General features: G+C 49.1%; 1 protein-coding gene across 3 annotated transcripts in view; it reads right to left on the bottom strand.

Annotated features, from left to right (window-relative positions):
• The window catches only part of PRMT8 (protein arginine methyltransferase 8), a gene marked incomplete at its 5' end in the record, with an annotated part of 178,282 nt that overhangs the window by 20,048 nt on the left and 139,587 nt on the right, over positions 1-18,647 (bottom strand). For all 3 annotated transcript variants that reach the window (XM_081311854.1, XM_081311852.1, XM_081311853.1), the window contains 3 exons: positions 3,903-3,990; positions 4,532-4,674; positions 16,814-16,877. In XM_081311854.1, coding sequence (XP_081167980.1) covers positions 3,903-3,990; positions 4,532-4,674; positions 16,814-16,877 — 295 coding nt within the window. The remainder of the gene's footprint in view (positions 1-3,902; positions 3,991-4,531; positions 4,675-16,813; positions 16,878-18,647) is intronic.

The following is an 18,647-nucleotide window of genomic DNA, read 5'->3' as shown; positions in this document are numbered from 1 at the left end:
GCTACATCCTCTCTCCATTTGTTGGCTCCAGAGATCTGAGTTTCTCTGCTGGGGCTAATGGCACTGCCTGAGAATGATGTCAGAGAAAACCAGCAGGGCCTTCTAGGCACTAATGCAATTTCTCCTCTATTCACAAGGGAAGATGTTCAGAATATCGGTATGCATCTTAGGCTCTCACCGTCAACTCCTGGCATAAAAGCGGGTGGACCCAAGAATAGCACTCTAAGTGCTGGGAGTAGAAATAAAGGAGAAACCCAGGGATAGCCACTAGCCCTCCAAGAGGAGCTGCCCTTCCACCCTTCAACTGAGGGTGAGCTGCTTCTGCACAAAGTCTCCCTCTCAGTCTTCTCATCGTTGAGAAAGCTGGTGCCCATCTCTCCAAATCTCAGTGGCTGTAGAGAGTCATGTGTTGGGAATAAAATTGAATAGACAACCCACCACGTTCCCTTCCAACTTGGAGATTCCATAAATGTCTTTTATAGTAGGATTTTTTTCCCACTACTCCTCTCTCAGAGATAAGCACTACACCGTGCACACCCCTCTGATGCCTTACTTTTTTTTTTTATTCCTTTATCCAACAAACTCTGTATATGCCAATCATTCGTCTCTGTCTTCCTATGGGTTCTCTATGGGTGATGAACGAATCAAGGGCAGATTCTGCATTTCACCCGTTCCTGTGTTCCCCCTGTTGCATGTGGTTCAGAAAGGAAAGGGGAGGGATCGAGGGGAGGAGAGAGAAAGGAAGGAAAAGGCGAGAAGAGGAAAAGAAAGGATGTCTTTCCCCTAACAGTTTACTTTCTGAAGGGGCTGGGCACATCTCATCCTCCTGCCCCACTTTAAGATTTTTCCTTGACAGCTGGTTCTTGAGCCAATTGAAATTTGCTTATAATTGTTCCCTTAGCAACCAGCAGCCTTTATGCTTTTCTTTTGATTTGGAACGCAGAGTAACTAAAACCTCTTTTTATCTGAAAGACATTTCTAATGTGTTTGCTTCCATTACAAAATAAAAAAGATATTTTAAAAATTTCAATAGAAAAATTTAACAATATTCTAAATAAATTTTAAGTGGTGTGTGTGTGTGTGTGTGTGTGTGTGTGTGTGCGCGCGCGCTCTCTCACGTGCATGCACGTTTGTCATTCCGGTTTTTGTTGTTTTGTTTTCTTGGCAAAGACTTCAGAGCAAACACTCCATAAGAATAAAATGGGGGCTGAGTTTTAGACTTTGCTCTTTTCCAAAAGTTAGGAACAATGCATTGGAAATCAAAGGAATAAATCACACGATGCTCAGTCCCAGGCTGGCACCTGAGTAGCAGCTCCTGTCCCCTCGGCTCCTCTCTGGACCCCCAATCCTTTTCTGCCGGTGGCTGGCTCATTCCTGTCTACATCCTCCAGACTCCAAGTACAACCCAGTGAAAGGGAAGAAGGGATGAGATCTGTTTGTTTTGGAAACCACGAGGAAACTTCTTTAAAAGGTGTTCCCAGGACTGGAGCTCACTAAAGATTTAAGTGGAGATGAGAATAGAGAATGCACCTGAACGTTCCCCTCAAAACACCGCTCAGTACAATTACGCTACGAGAGCTCCGAAACACAGCTCCAGGGCAACGCATGTCCTATTTATACACACATTTGATCAATGTTCACTGTTGAGTTGTTTCTGTAATCTTCCCTGGGAAGACATCTGCCCTAGATTCCAAGCCACGAGGGGCCAGCGGGCTTGGCAGAGCCCTGAGCGGAAAGGGGCGTAGTCTTAGCTTCAGAGAGGAGACCTGGTCTAGTCCACCCGTACAGCACCATGAACGGCTGCGCCCTTAACACATGTCACCTCACTGACTCCCTGTGACAAGTCACTGGCTTTGATGATACTGTCTTCAACTGAGGCTCAAAGGTGTTAGGTCATTTGCTCAAGATTTCCCAGTCAGGAAACGGCAAAGCCCAGAGTTGAAACTCAGGGTTGGCGACTTCAAAGCATTTAACCTAAGGTACCCAACCCATTGCTTGCTCTCATTTGGAGATTTATCTCCTTCCCTCTTTAGGTCAAATATTAGAAATCGTACTAGATCAGCCAGAAACAGAACTCTGAGTGGGTTTCCAGGGCCTGGAGCCTCAAACAACTGTCCCAGTCCCAACTTCTCCTGAAGTTGGCTCTGAACATCATGCTTTGATTTTGCAACTCCAGAAAAGTGTGCAAATACACACACACACACACACACACACTCCCTAGCACAGTCCAGTGGAGGCCTCACTGGTGGCACTAAAGATTAGATGACAATTGTTGGAATAAAGGGGGCAACAATTTAGTGACTCTTGGCCTCTGGGGAAAGGAGGCCTGGGTTCACCTAATCAGCATTCGAAGCCCTCTGCAGTAATCTTGTCAAGCGGGGCCTGTCCACGCCATCACGGCAGGATCGACTGATTCTCCTGGACAGTTCAGAGCTTCTGTCCTGCTGGTAGCAGGCCTTCCCTGGCCCCCGGGGCCCGGCCCCCAGTTCCTTGTTCTGCATGTCAAAGTGGCCAGCTCACAGGGTTGTGATGCAGGCTTGCGGTTTCATGTTTATCTGCCTCAGACATATGTGCCTTTTTGGGAACATCTTGGCCTTCTCGGAGCTTCCTGATAAGGGACGGTCACGGTAACCCAAGAGTAGCAGGTGTTATTCCTCCCCTGTTTTGGCTAAATTTCCACTGCAGTTATAGAAAGTATATAAGGGAACAAAACTTGGATAATAAAGCAGCACACATGCCTCCTCCTGGATGAAGAACCTTGGTGTCCTGTGAACTCTTTTAACCCCGACGTCTCTCGCCGGACTCGGTCCATTCGCCGGACGCGGCACTGTCCCTTGCTCCAATTAGTTGTTTGTGTGCTTGCTTGTTTGATTCTTTGCTCTTTCATTATGTCTGAATCTGGTTGAGGAGATGCAGCTATGTCTAACCTCACAAACACACACAGTAGGATTTCTCCCCAGACTAGGCCTGCATTGCTGAGAAATGTTTTCTTTTAAAGGTAATAGAATAAAATAGTTCTTTTTCTTTCCAGACCAGATAAAATATTAGAGAGTGTTTTTTGTTTCATTTGTTTGTTTTACTTAAATTTTTTAAGAGAATCTTTGCGTGTGTGTGTGTAAGAGAGAGAGAGAGAGAGAGAGAGAGAGACTGAGAATCGAACCCAAGGGTGCTCTACCACTGAGCTACATCCCCAGCCCTTTTATTTTGAGCCCGGGTCTTGCTAAATTGCCCAGGCTGCCGTCCTCCTGCCTGAGCCTCCCAATTTGCTGGACGTACAGGAATGAGCCACTGTGCCCAACAGTGTCGCTCCTTTTCATCTGGTGAGGCATTATGAATACACATTTAATGTGAGCCTCCTGCTCCCCCTGAACACGCACACGCAGAGACCTACACATACACGCACACATAAACACACCATTTGTTCGACTGTTCAAAGCAAAGTCTCCCCTTCTGCCCACCCTACTGCTATCCAATCTCTGAAAGAACTTCAGGGAAGAATACCTCTTTACCTAATGTGAAGAGGAATCGAAATTATTTTGACATATTTGAGTGGCCTGAAGGCAGATTTACCATGATTGGCCTGGCTGGAGACCTGCCCCCGCTGACTCCTGTGATGGCCTTTAGGATGACTAAGCCCTGCTCTCTGCAATTCTTTTCTTATTCGTTTTGCATTCCTTCTCTCACATCAGGACATTTCTCTTTTACCAGCCATATCGCTTATTTTCTTTCTTAAACTTCCCTCTCTTGGGATTGGAGAGAAACACAGAGAAGAATCCAGAAAGGGTCACAGACAAACTCTGCCACGGGGAGAGTGGCAGTGTTCATGACACTCAGTCCCACTGAAGTGGCTCCCACCCACAGTGTGCAGCAGAAGTTCCAGGCAGAATGAAAAGGTGACTTACAGTGGATTTTGAAGTCCTTGTACTGTCTGTCTTCGATTGCTACCACGTACAAAGCTGCCCGGTCTGGAAACATAAGCCCTCCAGGTTTCTGTTGATGAATGGTGGGGAAATGGGTCTCGTAATCTATTCACCTGACAAAGACATCACATTTTGAACTGCACATAGAGTCACCAGACAAGCATCCCCTCGCCAGCATTTCTCATTCAAGGGACTGTCGCCTCGTCCAGGGTCAGGGCTGGGACAGCCATGCTCAATGTTTATTTGGGAGCCAGGAGAAGTCGGGGGACAAATGCAGAGTCGAGGGCACTTCAAAGCCAAGGTAAGCAACACGTTTGCTCACTGGCAGTTATGTGAGTCCCAAGGGCTATGGCCCAGGACAGACTTTTCTCTTGAGGGCAGCAAATGGGCGTCTACTATCGAGAGGCCCCAGTTAGTCCTCAATCGGGCATTCTGACGGTTGCCTGGGGGACCAGAGTGAGCCTCCCATCCCTTAAAGCAGATAGGCTTTACAGAGAGCGGCCTGGGAGAGCTCTCTCTGAAGTCCTCGTATTCTCCCTAGGCTGTAGGCCAGGGGGACAGCAGCAAGACAGCCAGCAGAACAATGCGGGGACAGCATGTGAGACACTTACCAGCCACTTGTCCCTGGCAAAGATCACCGTGTTGAGCATTGACTCATAGAATAGACAATAGCCCATCCACTCGCTGATGATGATGTCCACCTTCTCCACGGGAAGCTCCACCTCTTCCACTTTACCCTTAAATATGGTGATGACTGGAAAATAAAAACCCCAAGGCCAAGCTTTGCGGGGACCCCACCGAGGAACCATGAGCTGCTCACTTCAGAGCAATCTCCAATTCTACCTTTAGGAAGTGACGAGCCTTGCTCCCGGCCAAGCTGATCTGTACTAAGATCACTGAACGCTACTTGCACATTTGCCCCCTAAAAGGCTTTAAGCAGTTACGAGGGCTGGCGTGCCTCGCCATCAGCTAGCTCTCCCTGCAGCCCTATGAAGTAAGCATGTAATCATTCTTCTTGTTTTTACAACAGGAAACGGAGGATTGCAGCGGTCAAATGGTGGCAGCGGAAACAGAGCCCAGGTCTGATATGATAGGACAGTAATCCTCCCATCAGTGTCCCTGTCCAGGGCCAGGTGACCATGACATTCAAATGCAAAGAAACAAGGGATGCCTCCTCCATGCCCCTGTGTCTATTCAGTCAGCACCCAACACCCCTGGGTGCCCTCGGTGTCTGAGAGGGAGGCAAATTGGTGTTTTGACAAGATCTGGGTTCCACAGTCACAGAAACCTGGGGGTAAGTGCTGGGTCTTCTAATGGTTAGCTGACTGGCTTTGCCCGTGTTATTTGACCTAACTTAATGCCAATTCCCCAGAGAACAATGGGGGAAAGTAAGGTCTACATAGAGGGACCTTGTATTGATTAAAGAAATGACACATGGGAAGTGTCAGGCCCACTGTTGAGGTCAGCAGAAGGTAAAAATGATCTGACAGATTCCTTCTTGTTGATGGATGGATGGAGAGGGGATAGTAATAAAGCCCTATTCCAGGTGGCCTCTGCTTATGAGTCAGTTCCCAAACCTCAGATCCCACTGTGATTGGTAAAACTTCTTAGTTGGATTTTTGATCAGCTGACACAGACATATACATAATTTTGGAGTCTCTCTCCTCTCTCTCTCTCTCTCTCTCTCTCTCTCTCTCTCTCTCTCTCTCTTTTATTTGTTTCAGAAAAGATCAGAGCAAAATCTACCTTGGATTGCTGCTACTAAATTGACAGAGTCGTGTCCTGGTTGGCTACTTCCTTCTGAAATTCTCGCTCAGCACCCACCTCCCCACCGCCCCAAAGGCCACGCTGGGCCTGAGCTCTGAGGACAGGAACCCATGGTGGCCTGTACCAAATCAACCACAGCTGTCATCAATCTGAGTTTCATGAAAATTAATTTGGACACAAAGCTGTTCCTGGGTGAAGGTCACAAAGTCCAGTGGCTTAACTTGGTGTCCTCACTGGGGACGCAGATGATGACAGAGGGCCCATTAGCCACCTCTAGTGCTGGTTCACTCTATGCCTTCTTCTGTTTGATCCGGGGTCATTAGGAAGACCCTCCTCTACAAGGAGCCAGAGACTGTACATGAGCGCTGGCCCTGACCCAGGCCTCTGTGACCTTTCTGGTTACTACTCATGAGTCCCTGCCAAAATTCTCCTTCTCCAGGGCCCTGAGACAAAAGGGCAGGGACTCAACCAAGAGCGGGGCCCAAGATACACCAAGAGAATTCACAAGGGCACAAAATCAAGGATTTTTGAAAATGCAAACAGTGCCTAATTTATTTCTTATTCTTATACGCCTGACCTACCTGCCTAATTACTGGCTTGCAAAGTCTGGCTTCTCTAAGTTTTTGGTAAACAGTTTTACAGTGTTTTAATGGCCATTCTCCTTCTCCTCCTTCTTCTCACGACTCCTGAAGGCTCTTCCCTGATGTCCACAGGTGTCTAGGCTGCTGTGGGTCAGGCCCTCCTCCTGTGTTATATCATGGCCTCCCTATGACCAGGGACATGTCTCTTCTGTCCTCTGGAGTCCCATGGCCTCCAAATGGGGTGTTTAACACAAGGCTCCACCCATGACGATTCAGTGGACTGGGCTCCATTAGGAGCTGTGAGAAACAAATGGACAAGCACTTATCGGCTAGTTCAGCAAAGAGGCGTATGTGGAATATTCTTGGGTGCTTCCCCTGCCCCCAGTGAGTGAATACTGCCCATATTCTCTGTGCTAGCCTTCTAATCCATCAGCTGCTATATCCTGATCAGTATAGCTTATGACAGATAAATAGATAAGATGGCTTGATAAGCAGACAGGTGCTTTGCAACAGGAAGAAGAAACACCTCCCTTGGGTTCAGATGTGGACTGGAACACAGACTCTACTCCTACCCTTGTCCAGGTGCTTTTGTGCAGTGCTCAACCCGCACAATTTTATGCTGTCATCTTGGAGGCAACAACTTATGCTCTTGTTTCAACTGACAATGAATCCTGTGGAATCACCGCCTCTCCTTTGGGACCTCAGTTTCCTCAATAGTAAAAAGAAAAGAGGGGAAACAAAGGAAGTAAGTTGTATCACAAATCCTTTGCGGTTCCAAAACACTATGGTCCTTCAAATATGTACTGAGCACTCACATTCTGTAAGGCACTCTGTGAGATGTCCTGGTAAGGGCAGCTGGCTTTTATATAAAGTGCCACCTACAATATCCAGTTTAGTTCTAAGTTGCAACAATTCTTGAGCTTGATTTTTTTCTCAGAGGCCACATATTTCCTATGGACACAAACACAACTGCCAAGATGAATTGTGGATATTTATGAGGACTGTAGTCATCGCTGTAACCACTTCAATCCCCAAATTCAATTTCCAATCTGCAAAATGATACCTCTTGTGGTAGAATTTGTGCCAATCTGTTAGGGGCTGTGGACCAACATATGGCATGAGGCTGGCTTGAAGAATTCTGTGGGGACTCATAGCTCCGGTTTCCCCTTCTCCACATCACGGTTTTTCAAGGGGGTCTAAGGTTCTGGGTAGCTTCAGGCTGCAGACACCCTTGCCCAATCTGGACCCCACATCACTAAAACTGCACCAGCTCAAGGTTGCATTGAGGACACTAATGGGGCTGCATTCTTATTCCATAAGGATGGTGGAAAGTTGGTTCAACTACCTGTGACAGGACCCTGGCTCGTCAACTTCAGGATGATGGATCATAACTAAATGCACCACAGGGAGCGATCGACTCTAAACTGGGAAGTTTCCCCCGTAGCAAATTAGACATCCAGAAATGTTATACTAGTATTCTTTTTCTTTCAATTTGAGCAGTTATTTCAGAAATGTAATCATTCTGATTAAAGGTAATTTTTATTACCTTTAATATTAAAAAAATGATGTTAAAAATATTTTAAAAGATATTAAAAAATTGGAGCCGGGCGCAATAGCACATGTGTATAATCCCAGTGGCTTGGAAGGCTGAGGCAGGAGGATCGTGAGTTCAAAGCCAGCCTCAACAAAAGCAAGGCACTAAGCACTCAGTGTGACTCTGTCTCTAAATAAAATACAAAATAGGGCTGAGGATGTGGCTCAGTGGTCGAATACCCCTGAGTTTAATGCCTGGTACCAAAAAAAAAAAAAAAAAGCAAAAATTTAAAAACCTCCTCATTGGGGGCCAGCACAACATTTGAGCCTCCATTGCATCCACCAAAATCAGATGACCCTGTGGAGTCTGAAGTTAGTGATGTTCCCGTTTTAAACTCCTCACATCTGGGAGCAAATACTGTCCCACAGAAAAGTGGGCATTAGGGTCATGTGCCTGAGGACAAGAAGGACACTATGAGCCAGTGATACTGAGAGTGCCACCCGACTGCAGCCAGGCCCCTGGCCACTCCCTCTCCACTCCCTCAGAATGTCACTTGCTTGTCTGTTTTGGGGACACCCACGCTGACTGCCATGCACCTTCTGAGGGCCTGACTCGCCTCCAGCCTAGAGGCTCCAGCTCCCGCTGTCTATTCTAGGTTCCTATTTCCAGGATCTAACAGAGCACTCGACTCCCCACAAGCATTCAAAACTCGTTACTGCATGAATGGATGGATGAATGAGCAATTTCAAAAGAGAGAGAGAGAGAGAGAGAGAGAGAGAGAGAGAGAGAGAGAGAGAAGAGAGAGAGAGAGAGAGAGCGCATGCATTGGGTTAAGAAACAAAAGATCTTCCAACTCATCCTAATTATGATAGTAAAAAATTGCTATCATTTGAAAAGCAACATGCAGAGTGATTTCACATATATTATCTCAATCATCCTCCCAGGGACTTGCATGGCTGTTTTTACTCATCCCTTTGCCTGATGAGAGAAGTGGAGTTCATCAGAGTCAAACTTTGGACCCAAACCCAAGCCGGCTGTGTGGTCTTGTGCAAGGCACGCAGCCCCCCTGAGGTCCCTTCCCTTTGCCTGGTGGGTGGATGCAATAATGTCTGACCTGTCTGCTACCTTGGATTGCTTAGAGAATAATGAAGAGATCATCCTCAAGCTTGGGAAGTTGAGAGAAAAGAAATCAGAGAAGGGAAAGGACTCAACGCTGGTCAGGTTGGTTGGCAGGTGGAGGAGAGAGAAGCATCACCAGCAGCCAGGGCGGGGACAGAACCCATCAATCTTCCCTGGCCTCAGCACCTGCCCCAGCTTCCTGCCCTTGTTTTCTACAGGGCCCAGATGTGTGCATAAACCTCTCTCAAGTAGGTCGGAACCAGCCCAATCTGGAGCCTGTGGTGACAGGAGAAGAACATCAGTATGTATCTTTATCTTCTACATCTAGTAGGACTTGGCATGTGTCCTGCAGCAAACAGACCCCATTACTAGAGTGGCATGGGTGGCCCCGGGTGCCATGTACCTTCCATATAATACGTACCACTCTATGGTACCCAGATTCTTACTCATCCAAGAGCATAAAGCTTGAGGTTCCGCCTTGTCCCCAGTGCATGATCTGCCTCATTCTGTGTGCCAGCCTGCTCTGGCTCCCCGGAGAGAAGCTTAAGTCCCACTGGCTTCTGGCCAGAAGCCCCACCTGGCATCTCTCCTCCCTAAGCAGTGAATGTAAGTCATACTAGAACTCTTCCCCATCCCCAAACACCATCTACCACTTAAAACCCCTTGCCTGGCCCAGCCTGCCAGAGGAGAGCATAGGCCTGGCTGGTGGGGGCAGGGAGGGGTACTGGGAGGATCCAGTGAATCAGTTGGTGTGTAAAAGACAACCAAGCTTCCCCTGGATTCATGTACTCAAAAACTCACTCCCCATCTCACTTTCACTCACTGGCTGTAGCGGAGGTTTACTAGGGACGGACAGAATTGTGCCCCATCTTAGGGAATTGACGAAGATGCTCTTCCACAGCTGTGGGTTCAGCATCTGCGGATTCAACCAAAATGAAATCAAAAATATTTTTTAAAAGTTGTTTCTTTACCGAACACAGACTTCCTCTTCTTGTCACCGTTGCCTATGCAATATAGTAGAACAATTAATTATTTACACACATTTGCATTGTATTCAGAGTGATGAGTAAGGCAGAGATAATTTCAAGTACCCAGGAGGAGGTGCCTGGGCTACGTGCTACTGTGCCATTTGAAACGAGGAACTCGAGCATCCTCAGATTCTGGTACCAGCAGGGCATGGTGACACATGCTTTTAATTCCAGCAACTCAGGAGGCTGAGGCAGGGGGGTCACAAGTTCAAAGCCAGCCTCAGCAATTTAGCAAGGTCCTAAGCAACTTAGCAAGACCCTGTCTCTAAATAAAATATATAAAGGATGTGGCCCAGTGATTGAACACTCCTCTTCAGGAGGTTCTGAAACCCATTCCCTACTGACACAAGAGATGACTATACAGTTGTCCCTGTGTGTGAAACACTGTCCCCCCACTTATCATGGACCTCTTCATCTTTCAGGTCTCTGCTTCAGCACCCTCTTCTCTGAAAATTGTCCCCTTCTTACCAGTGCTGTACTGGATGATGCTCACCTTCAGCCCCAGAAGGAAGTAAGGGAGGGAGCAGAGTGGCCGGCAGCCCCGAATCAGAGCGCCTGCTGACCCCCGTCATGCAAAGACTTTCAGGCTAAGGACACCCCACCTGCGGCGTCACTCAGGCAGGACTGAGAAGAGGGGCATGCACAGAACTGTCTCTTAAAGAAAGCAGTCCCCTGGTTTTCTCCATCACTACAGCATGTTTCTAAGAACTTTCCCATTTTGTAATCACGTGGTTATTTTGTCTGCCCACTGGCCTTCATGGCTATCTTCTCTGTGACTTTGGAAGCTTTGTGACAGCAAAAATTTTACTGTCCTTGTCACACTCCCTTGTGCCTGGCTCAGGGTCTGGCATGAGGGACAATGAAACCTAAAGGGATGAATCAGTGAAACTCACTTCTGAGATTATTAATTGGTTATTTCACCAGCGGTTAGGAAAAGAAGTACCAATGGCCGATAGGCACTAGTACAAGTTCATTAAAAACACTTGTATGTGATTACTCTCGTTTCTTCTTTTGACAGGGCCATTAGTCAAGTTAATAGATGAAATAATAATAGCAACAGTAGCTAACCGTGCATTGGCTACTTGCTGCCCACCAGACGCTGCTGTGGTGTGCTGCAGGGTCTCAGCAACTGGCTCTCAAGAGGATGAAAGCCTAATTTGTAGAATCTTGTGATTTCTTGGTAGCAAAGAATACTTAGAAATATTTACATTTCCACCATGATCCATTTCAAGCCCTTAAACTTCACCCATTCCACAAATTTACTGAAAATTTAGCAGTCAGATGCCCTAGATTGCCACACTTTTACTGAAGCAAATATATAATTCTCACAGAAACCCTGTGAAATAGGAATCACAATTATTCCCATTTCACAGATGAGGAAACCAAGGCAGAAAATCACAAGCTGAGTGTTCAGGAAGTCCTGTTCTAGGGCCAGTGCTTACAGGACACCAGGTGGAGACGGGAGCAGGACTTTGACGAGGCCTCTCCTCCACTGCATCCCACTGGAGAAGGTGGCAGATTGTCAGGGGGCTTCACATCTGGCTTCATGACAGCATTCCAAGGAGCTGGTGAAGAGCAGAATGTCAACAAGCCCACAGGAGCCCCCACACTCGCCACAGGGCATCAACAAATGTGTAGATTTGAGGAGGGAGGGGTGTGGGAGTCTTAGTAGTTTGTAACAAGGGACCAACTGTCTCAATGTGAAATTTAGTATGAGTAAGAAACTCGACTCCCAGTTTGGATGCAAAACATGCGGCATCCAGAGGTAGGCTGGTTGATGGAGCCCAGCAGTAGTGTGTGAACCGGCCACAGGCTGTAGCTGGTCCCCAGCTAGAACAGGGTGGCACGGTGTTTTCCACACTGCTGATGGGAACTGGAGCTGCGCTGTCAAGAGGTACAGTGTGTGGCTCCCCCAGGCCCCTGGCTGAGCATCACCCTCAGAGGGTGGTGGGGGGGGGGACGCTGAAGCACACCTGGCCTGAGGAGAAGGGAGTCCAATCAAACCCTCCCAAGCAAAGAGGGGCAGGAAGTGGGCTGTGTAGCCGGCGTCTGTGGGAGAAGGGAGGCTCCTCACTCTGTGTGGCCCCAAAGGAGAGAAATAGAACATTGGCAAGGTCACCAGGAAGCAAAGTCCACCTCCGTGGAAAAAAGTGCTTTCTGACAACCCCAGCTCCCCAGATGGCTGGTAGTGGGATCCCCATCAAGAGGATCAAGAGGGTCATCCCAGAATGGCACACCTGCGTAGCATGGAAGAAAACTGTAGGGAGACAGAATCGGGCATCATCTAGGTAAGGTTCGCAGTGCGTGGCCAAGAATTATCAAGGTGGAGAGCATCAGGCCTGAAATAATCTACAGCTGCTTTATTGAGCACCTATTATGGGGGAGGGCTTGTATTAAGCACTTTGCCTATATTAACTATAACTCCCAGTAACCCAGAAAGCTGTGCAATGGTGTATCTCCTCTCTGGGGAGCAAACGGAAGCTCTTTAAAGGCTTCAGAGGCCCCTATCTCCATTGTCACTGGGCTGCATCCTGCTACCCTCTGATCTCTTCCACCCGTGACACTTATGCTTAGAACACACACAAAGGGAAGAGAAAGGAGGGGTATTTTGTTTTCCTTTAGGTTTCTGAGAAGCAAATGGGTGAGAGTGTTTGCATGTGGAATTACGAAAATCCTCTCAATCTGCACTCTGGTGTCAAGTCTCACGAACGACCCAGGATTCCCAAGCACCTGGGCAGTACAGTGGCTTCCTCGTCACAGAGGAAATGATGGTTGTCAGATGCTCCAGGCAAAGAGGAGTCACTGACGTGTGTGAGGGCCACGTGGGGAGTGAGGTGCATGAAGGCTGTGTGTCTGCTGCAGGTGGCTTCCTGTAGGTGTGTCTCCATGTGAATCAATCAATCCCAAGTTGCTTCGTGGGGAGGACAGGGAGAGAGATGGATCGCTTCTGGGAGGCAGGTATTTCGTGCCCCATGTTGTTGTTATTTACGTCTCCACACCCACACTCCCGAGATCGGCACCATTAGACATGGTGACATTTCAAAGCATTTCCATGGAAGCATCCGGGCACTACGAGCTGTCCTCTTTGAGTCCCCATGCCAAGGCTGAGTGAGCTCATGCAGGTGACCGGGCCCCGGGTGGCTCTGTCAATTCCCCCCACCTGTTGCAACCTCTAAGAAATAGACAATTTGCCAGGAGTCCCCTCCTTGGGACAGTGTGTGTGAGGGGGAGGAACAGGGACGAGGCATGGGGAGGCTCTTCTCTTAGGGACAATGGTTCGGCCTTCTTGGGTCTTTGCCTCAGTGGCACAGAATCAAGTCTGAGCTACCAAATCAGAGCATGAATCGATTCCACCCTAGAGATCCTCAGTGGAGCTCAAGGGCTGGATGTCCAGGCTGCCTTGGGAAAGGTGGGGGTGCGGATGCCACAGCTCGGGACGGTGAAGCTTGAGTGGGGAGAGGCTGGCCCAGCTGGGCACGTCAGAGCCCAAGAGGGTGGAGAAGGAGCCCTGGTCCGGCGCAGAAGAGTGGAGGCCCAGGGCCAAGAGGCCTCTGTGCAGGAGGAGGCCCACTTGAGAAGGCTTCACAGGGAACTGGCAGGAGGTGGCAGCAGCTAAGGGAGATTGGTCATAGACAACAGGGACTGGTTGGATAGTGAGCATGCAAATAATGGGAGGCTGGGAAAAACTAGAGTAATCCTGTGGCCCTGGGTGAAAAGTGGAGGTGTCCCAGGAGCTCAGGCTTGACAATAGATATAGACAAATAAGTGCTGTATAGAGGTGCACACACTCCCTGGCTTTCCACGGTCAACCAGCCTGGGAACATCAGGACCCTAAAGCCCATGGGCGTACCTAGCCCCAGGTCCTCATGTCTAAACACAGTCCCTGGGATCAAGGGGAAACAGCGGATCTGAAAACAGAAGCATGACAACCTGAACGAGCCTGGACGATCTGCTGCCAGAGAGTGAGAAAACTTGCAAAAAGGGAATGAAGTGCATGGAAAAGACAGAAGAAGCCAGACTGAAGGGTGCCCAGGGACCCAACTGGGAGTATCCAAGTAAGTAGTGATAACAAGCATAACCCATTAAATTAAAACTAGGAGTCCATAGGGAAATGAATTAATACATAACGAAAAAAAAAAAAGGTAGCTGGATAGCTGGATGGGCAGATGTACAGTGCACATGTACACAAGGTGGATATTTGGCCAGGTGCGGGGGCACACGCCTGTACTCCCAGAGGCTCGGGAGGCTGAGGCAGGAGGATCATGAGTTCAAAGCCAGCCTCAGCAACAGTGAGGTGCTTAGCAACTCAGCGAGACCCTGTCTCTAAATAGAATACAAAATAGGGCTGGGGATGTGGCTCCGAGGTGGAGTGCCCCTATGAGTGACCCTGAGTTCAATCCCCAGTACCAATAAATTAATAAATAGATAAGTAAGTAAATAAATAAAAGATGAATATTTGATGAGGAATGACATTGCTCCTAGCTGGGATCTGTGATGTCCCCCAAAATCCCATGGGTTGAAGGCTTGGTCCCAGCTGCTGGTGCTATTGAGAGGTGGTAGAAAACTTAGGAGGAGGGGCCTGCTTGGAAAAAATAGGTCCCGTGGGTGTGTCTCTGAAGGGTAGGTCTTGTTCTGGTTCCTTCCTCTCTTTCTGCTTCCTGGCCCTCAGCAGGTTCGCAGCGTTGGCTGACCACACTCCCCGCCATGACCTACCTCACCACTAGGGCCAAAACGATGGAGTTCAGTGACAATGGGCTGAAATCTCTGAAACTGTGAAGCAAAATAGATCTTTGCTCCTTTTGAGTTGCTTATGTCAGGTATTTTGTCACAGTGATGTAAAGCTGACTAGCACAGAGATGTTAATATGATTTCAAAGTGACTTCCCCAGGAAATCTTACTAATCACAAAGGGGAACAGGGCAACTCTGCCACAGAGAAGCCTGATAGACGTGGCTGTTACCAAGTGGTCAAAGCAGATGCTCTCAGGAACAGGAGAAGCCAAAGTGTCATGTAACGAGAACATGGCATCTTGTCTGGGATGTGTCTGCCAGAGATGCATCACCTGAACCCCTTCATGGGGACAGGCCACGCTCGATCCTGCCCAGAGTCCTGTAACTTCTGCTGGGTTCTTTTCCTCTGAACTTGGTGCTTTGGTCTGAGTGTGTCCCTGAAAAGTTCATGTGTTGGAACCTTAATTCCTCTGTGTGGCAGTGTTGAGAGGTGGGGCCTAGAGGGGGTGTCTGGGTCATGGCCCTGGAGCCCCAGTGAATGGATTCATGTCTTTTCGAGGGAGGGGTTAGTTAGTACCAGAGCAGGTTGTTGTGACCCTTGGCTTTCTCTTGTTTTCTCTCTCATCATGTGACCTTGCTTCTATACACACCTGCTTTCTCTTCCACTTTCCACAATGAGCTGAAGAACCAAGAAGCCCACACCCATACAAATGCCCAATCTTGAACTTCCTGGCCTCCAGAATTGTGAATCAAAGTCAACCTTTTTCCTTTGTAAATTACCAGTCTTAGGTATTGTATTGTAGCAATAGAAAACAGACTAAGGCACTTGGTCAGCCTGGTGCCTTCCTGTTAGTCAAATTTGAGTTTAAATGTGATCCCGTCAGAAAGCATCTAACCTAAAGTAACCACGGGGTCCCTTTCTATCCTATCACTACTTCAGTGCACAGAGGAGCACTTATCACCCTCTGGTATCTTTCTTTGTCTCCTGATTTGTTTAGCATCTGTAATTCCACGTTCCACTGGAACACAGAATCCATGAGGTAGTTTTATTCCCTACTCTGTCCACAGAGCCTGGCTCACAGTGATGCACACAGAAGTTGGTTGAATGAACCACACTACTGTCCCTTCAAGGGGTCTAGGCAAGTGGGTTAAACAGCAAACAAGTGGTAGGGCTGAGGCCACATGGAAATAGGTCAGTCCATAACTGTGTGTGGAGGCAAGAGAACCACTGGACCTGCCATCTCTGGTCAGACCCATAGGGACATCTGGGCAGCAGACACCCCACAGGGGAGCAGGAGGTTTGGTGCCCAGCAGGGAGCCTGGCCATGGAGCTGGGCTGCCTCAGCACAGAGGGGGACGGCAGGCTTTTTAGGGACTCCTATTCCAGCCTCTTCCCCAGGCCTACGGACCGGCCCTCAACCTTGCCCTGGCTCAGGAGTGTCCTTCCCTCCCAGCCTCATCCTCTCCACCCCTGGACTCCATGTGGGCTCTTTCTTGTGCACGTGTCCCTCCCAGGCCTGCTGCTCCCAGCGGATTTGGGCCCACTGACCAGAAATGGCAGCTCGCCCTGCTCAGGGAGGTCCTCTGATCAGGGCCCCGACAGGTCTAAGATGGGCACCGGGACAGGGGCCGGGAATGTCGCAGTCCAAGGGCGAGGAGCGAGAGGAGGAAGGGGAGGGAGGGGATGCACTTTTCTTTATAATCAGACTCCAGCTTGCAGAAGCTCCCAGGAGCAGCATGGTGCCTGGGCAGTCCACTGGCCACAGGGGTCTGCCAGGATGGCCGGGGGCAGGTGATGAGCAGAGGTAGGCCCGGGGATGGTGAAGACAGGAGGAGGGAGAGGAAGACTACCATTCTGCAGAGCTCAGCAAGGTCAGTGAAGCAGAGGCAAGACAATCAGGGATTCAGCCATGGGTGGGGCCTGCTGAGAGCTGACCCTCAGCTGGCATGGTAAGGTGAAAACCTGAGACCCCAGGGTCACCGTCCTGTTCTCAGGGGCCTCAGCGAGGGTCTCCACCACCCCAGGCCAGGAGCTCTGGACTCTCCCCTAGGATGTCAGTCTGTGACCCCCAAACAAGAAAGCGCAAGCCTCCTCCCCGCTCCGTCCATGGGAAAGTACTCGGAGGCGGCCTTACTGTTGTCCAGGTGGTTGGCCTTAATGATCTTCTCCGAGTAGTCAGAAATACTGGAGCACTCGATCTAGACAGGGCACAGAACAAAGGAGCAGCATGTCAAGAAGAGTCACAGCATGTCTGCTGCAGCCTGGATCTGGGAAGCCCCCAAAGCCCCTGTGTGAAAGGCTGTCCCCAGCTTGTGGCACTATTGGGAGGGGGTGTCACCTACAGGAGGCGGGGCCTAGTGGGAGGAAGTTAGGTGACTGAGTGCATGGTCTCGAAGGGGATACTGGGACCCCAACCCTTTTTTCTCTTTCTCTCCTTGGTTCTCAGTTTCCATGAGGGGAACAGCTTTGCTCTACCACATACTCCAACCACAATGCTCTCCCTCACCACAGGCCCAAAGCAATGGAGCCAGACAGCCAGAGGCTGAAATATCTGAAACCATAAGTCAATAAACCTTTCCTCCTTAACAGTTGTTTATGTCAGGTATTTTGTCACAGTGACAGAAAACTGACTCATACAACATCCAATACCAGCTTAATGAATGGAGAAGTTTCAGGTCTAGAGAGGTGTGGTGACTTGCCCACAGCTGCACAATAAATAATGGCAGAATAAATTAGGGACAGAATTTGTGCCCTCTCAAGTCCAGTGTCCTTCCACTAAATTGGATTGTCTTCATCAGGTTCTAACACCTGGCTGCAGCCCATGATGAAGGACCTGATCTTTGTTCTGGGGCTTTAAGAAGAACTGGTGATCCTCACCTCCTGGCTAGAGGAGAATGGGAAGAGGTAACACAGCCACTGACCTCCCAGGGAGGTGTTGGCCAGAGTTGCCACAAACCTTCCTCTACATTCCCCACATTAAACCCTCCCGAGGTGAACCATGCACACTTCTGACCACGTGGGAAATGCCAGGTCAGGACTTTAGGACTGGTCTTAAGATGCTCTCCTACCTCACTACACACGTTCGCTTCAACCCTTGCTATAGTTGGGATAGTTACTAAAAGGCTTTTTTGCCTGTCTATGGAAGGTTGTAGAACCTTTAGGAGGTGGGGCCTAGTGGGAGGAAGTGAGGTCAATGGGGACATGCCCTTGAAGGAGATATTAGAACCCAGGTCTTTGTTCATTTCACTCCTGACCATGAGGTAAGGCCTTTCTCTTGCCATATGATGTGCTGCCTCATCACAAGTCCAAAAGCAATGGAGCCAACTAACAATGGACTGAAACCTAAAAAACTGTAAACCTTTCCTCTTTTTAAGTTGATTATCAGGAGTATTTTGTGACAGTAATGAAAGCTGACTCATGCAACCCTTCTGCAGACTCCACTTTTGAAAGGATTTATTTCTTTTAATCTGGAAGTCCTTTCTAGGATCCCTAAGCCTCCTAAGTGAAGGGCCAACATATTTGAGAGATGAATGGGTCATTAGCTCACAGCAGGACCTTGTGGGAATAGTTGGAGATCAAGCCCCAGGCCTAGGATGTGCTATCAGAGATTTCTGGGAAACAGATGGGCCTCTGTCAAGCGCTGCCCCTACCTCCCTAGCTGGCTCTCCCACAGGGCTAGTCTGTGCCCAGGCCCTGGGCTTGACTCACCTCCACACTGAGGCCCCATCTCAGACTGCCCTAGGGCCTCACGAAGGGACCATTCCCTTCAGAAGTCATTGCAGAGGGCCACTGAGGGAGTTTCTGACAATCAGTGTCTGCCTTTGGGGCTGGAAATGGGTCTGGTCACTGTTAGAGGAACAGCTGAGCAGGCAGACCCTGGCCCAAGCTCAGGTCCAGGAGGCCCTCCCCGCTCCTGGGCTGCCTGGCTCTTGGCCCTCGGGTCTCACGCTCTTCAGAACCACGCCTCT

Source organism: Spermophilus citellus (genome assembly GCF_964194105.1).
Source record: "Spermophilus citellus genome assembly, chromosome: 10".
NCBI classification, from domain to species: domain Eukaryota; kingdom Metazoa; phylum Chordata; class Mammalia; order Rodentia; family Sciuridae; genus Spermophilus; species Spermophilus citellus.
This window is presented reverse-complemented; position numbering and strand designations above follow the sequence as displayed.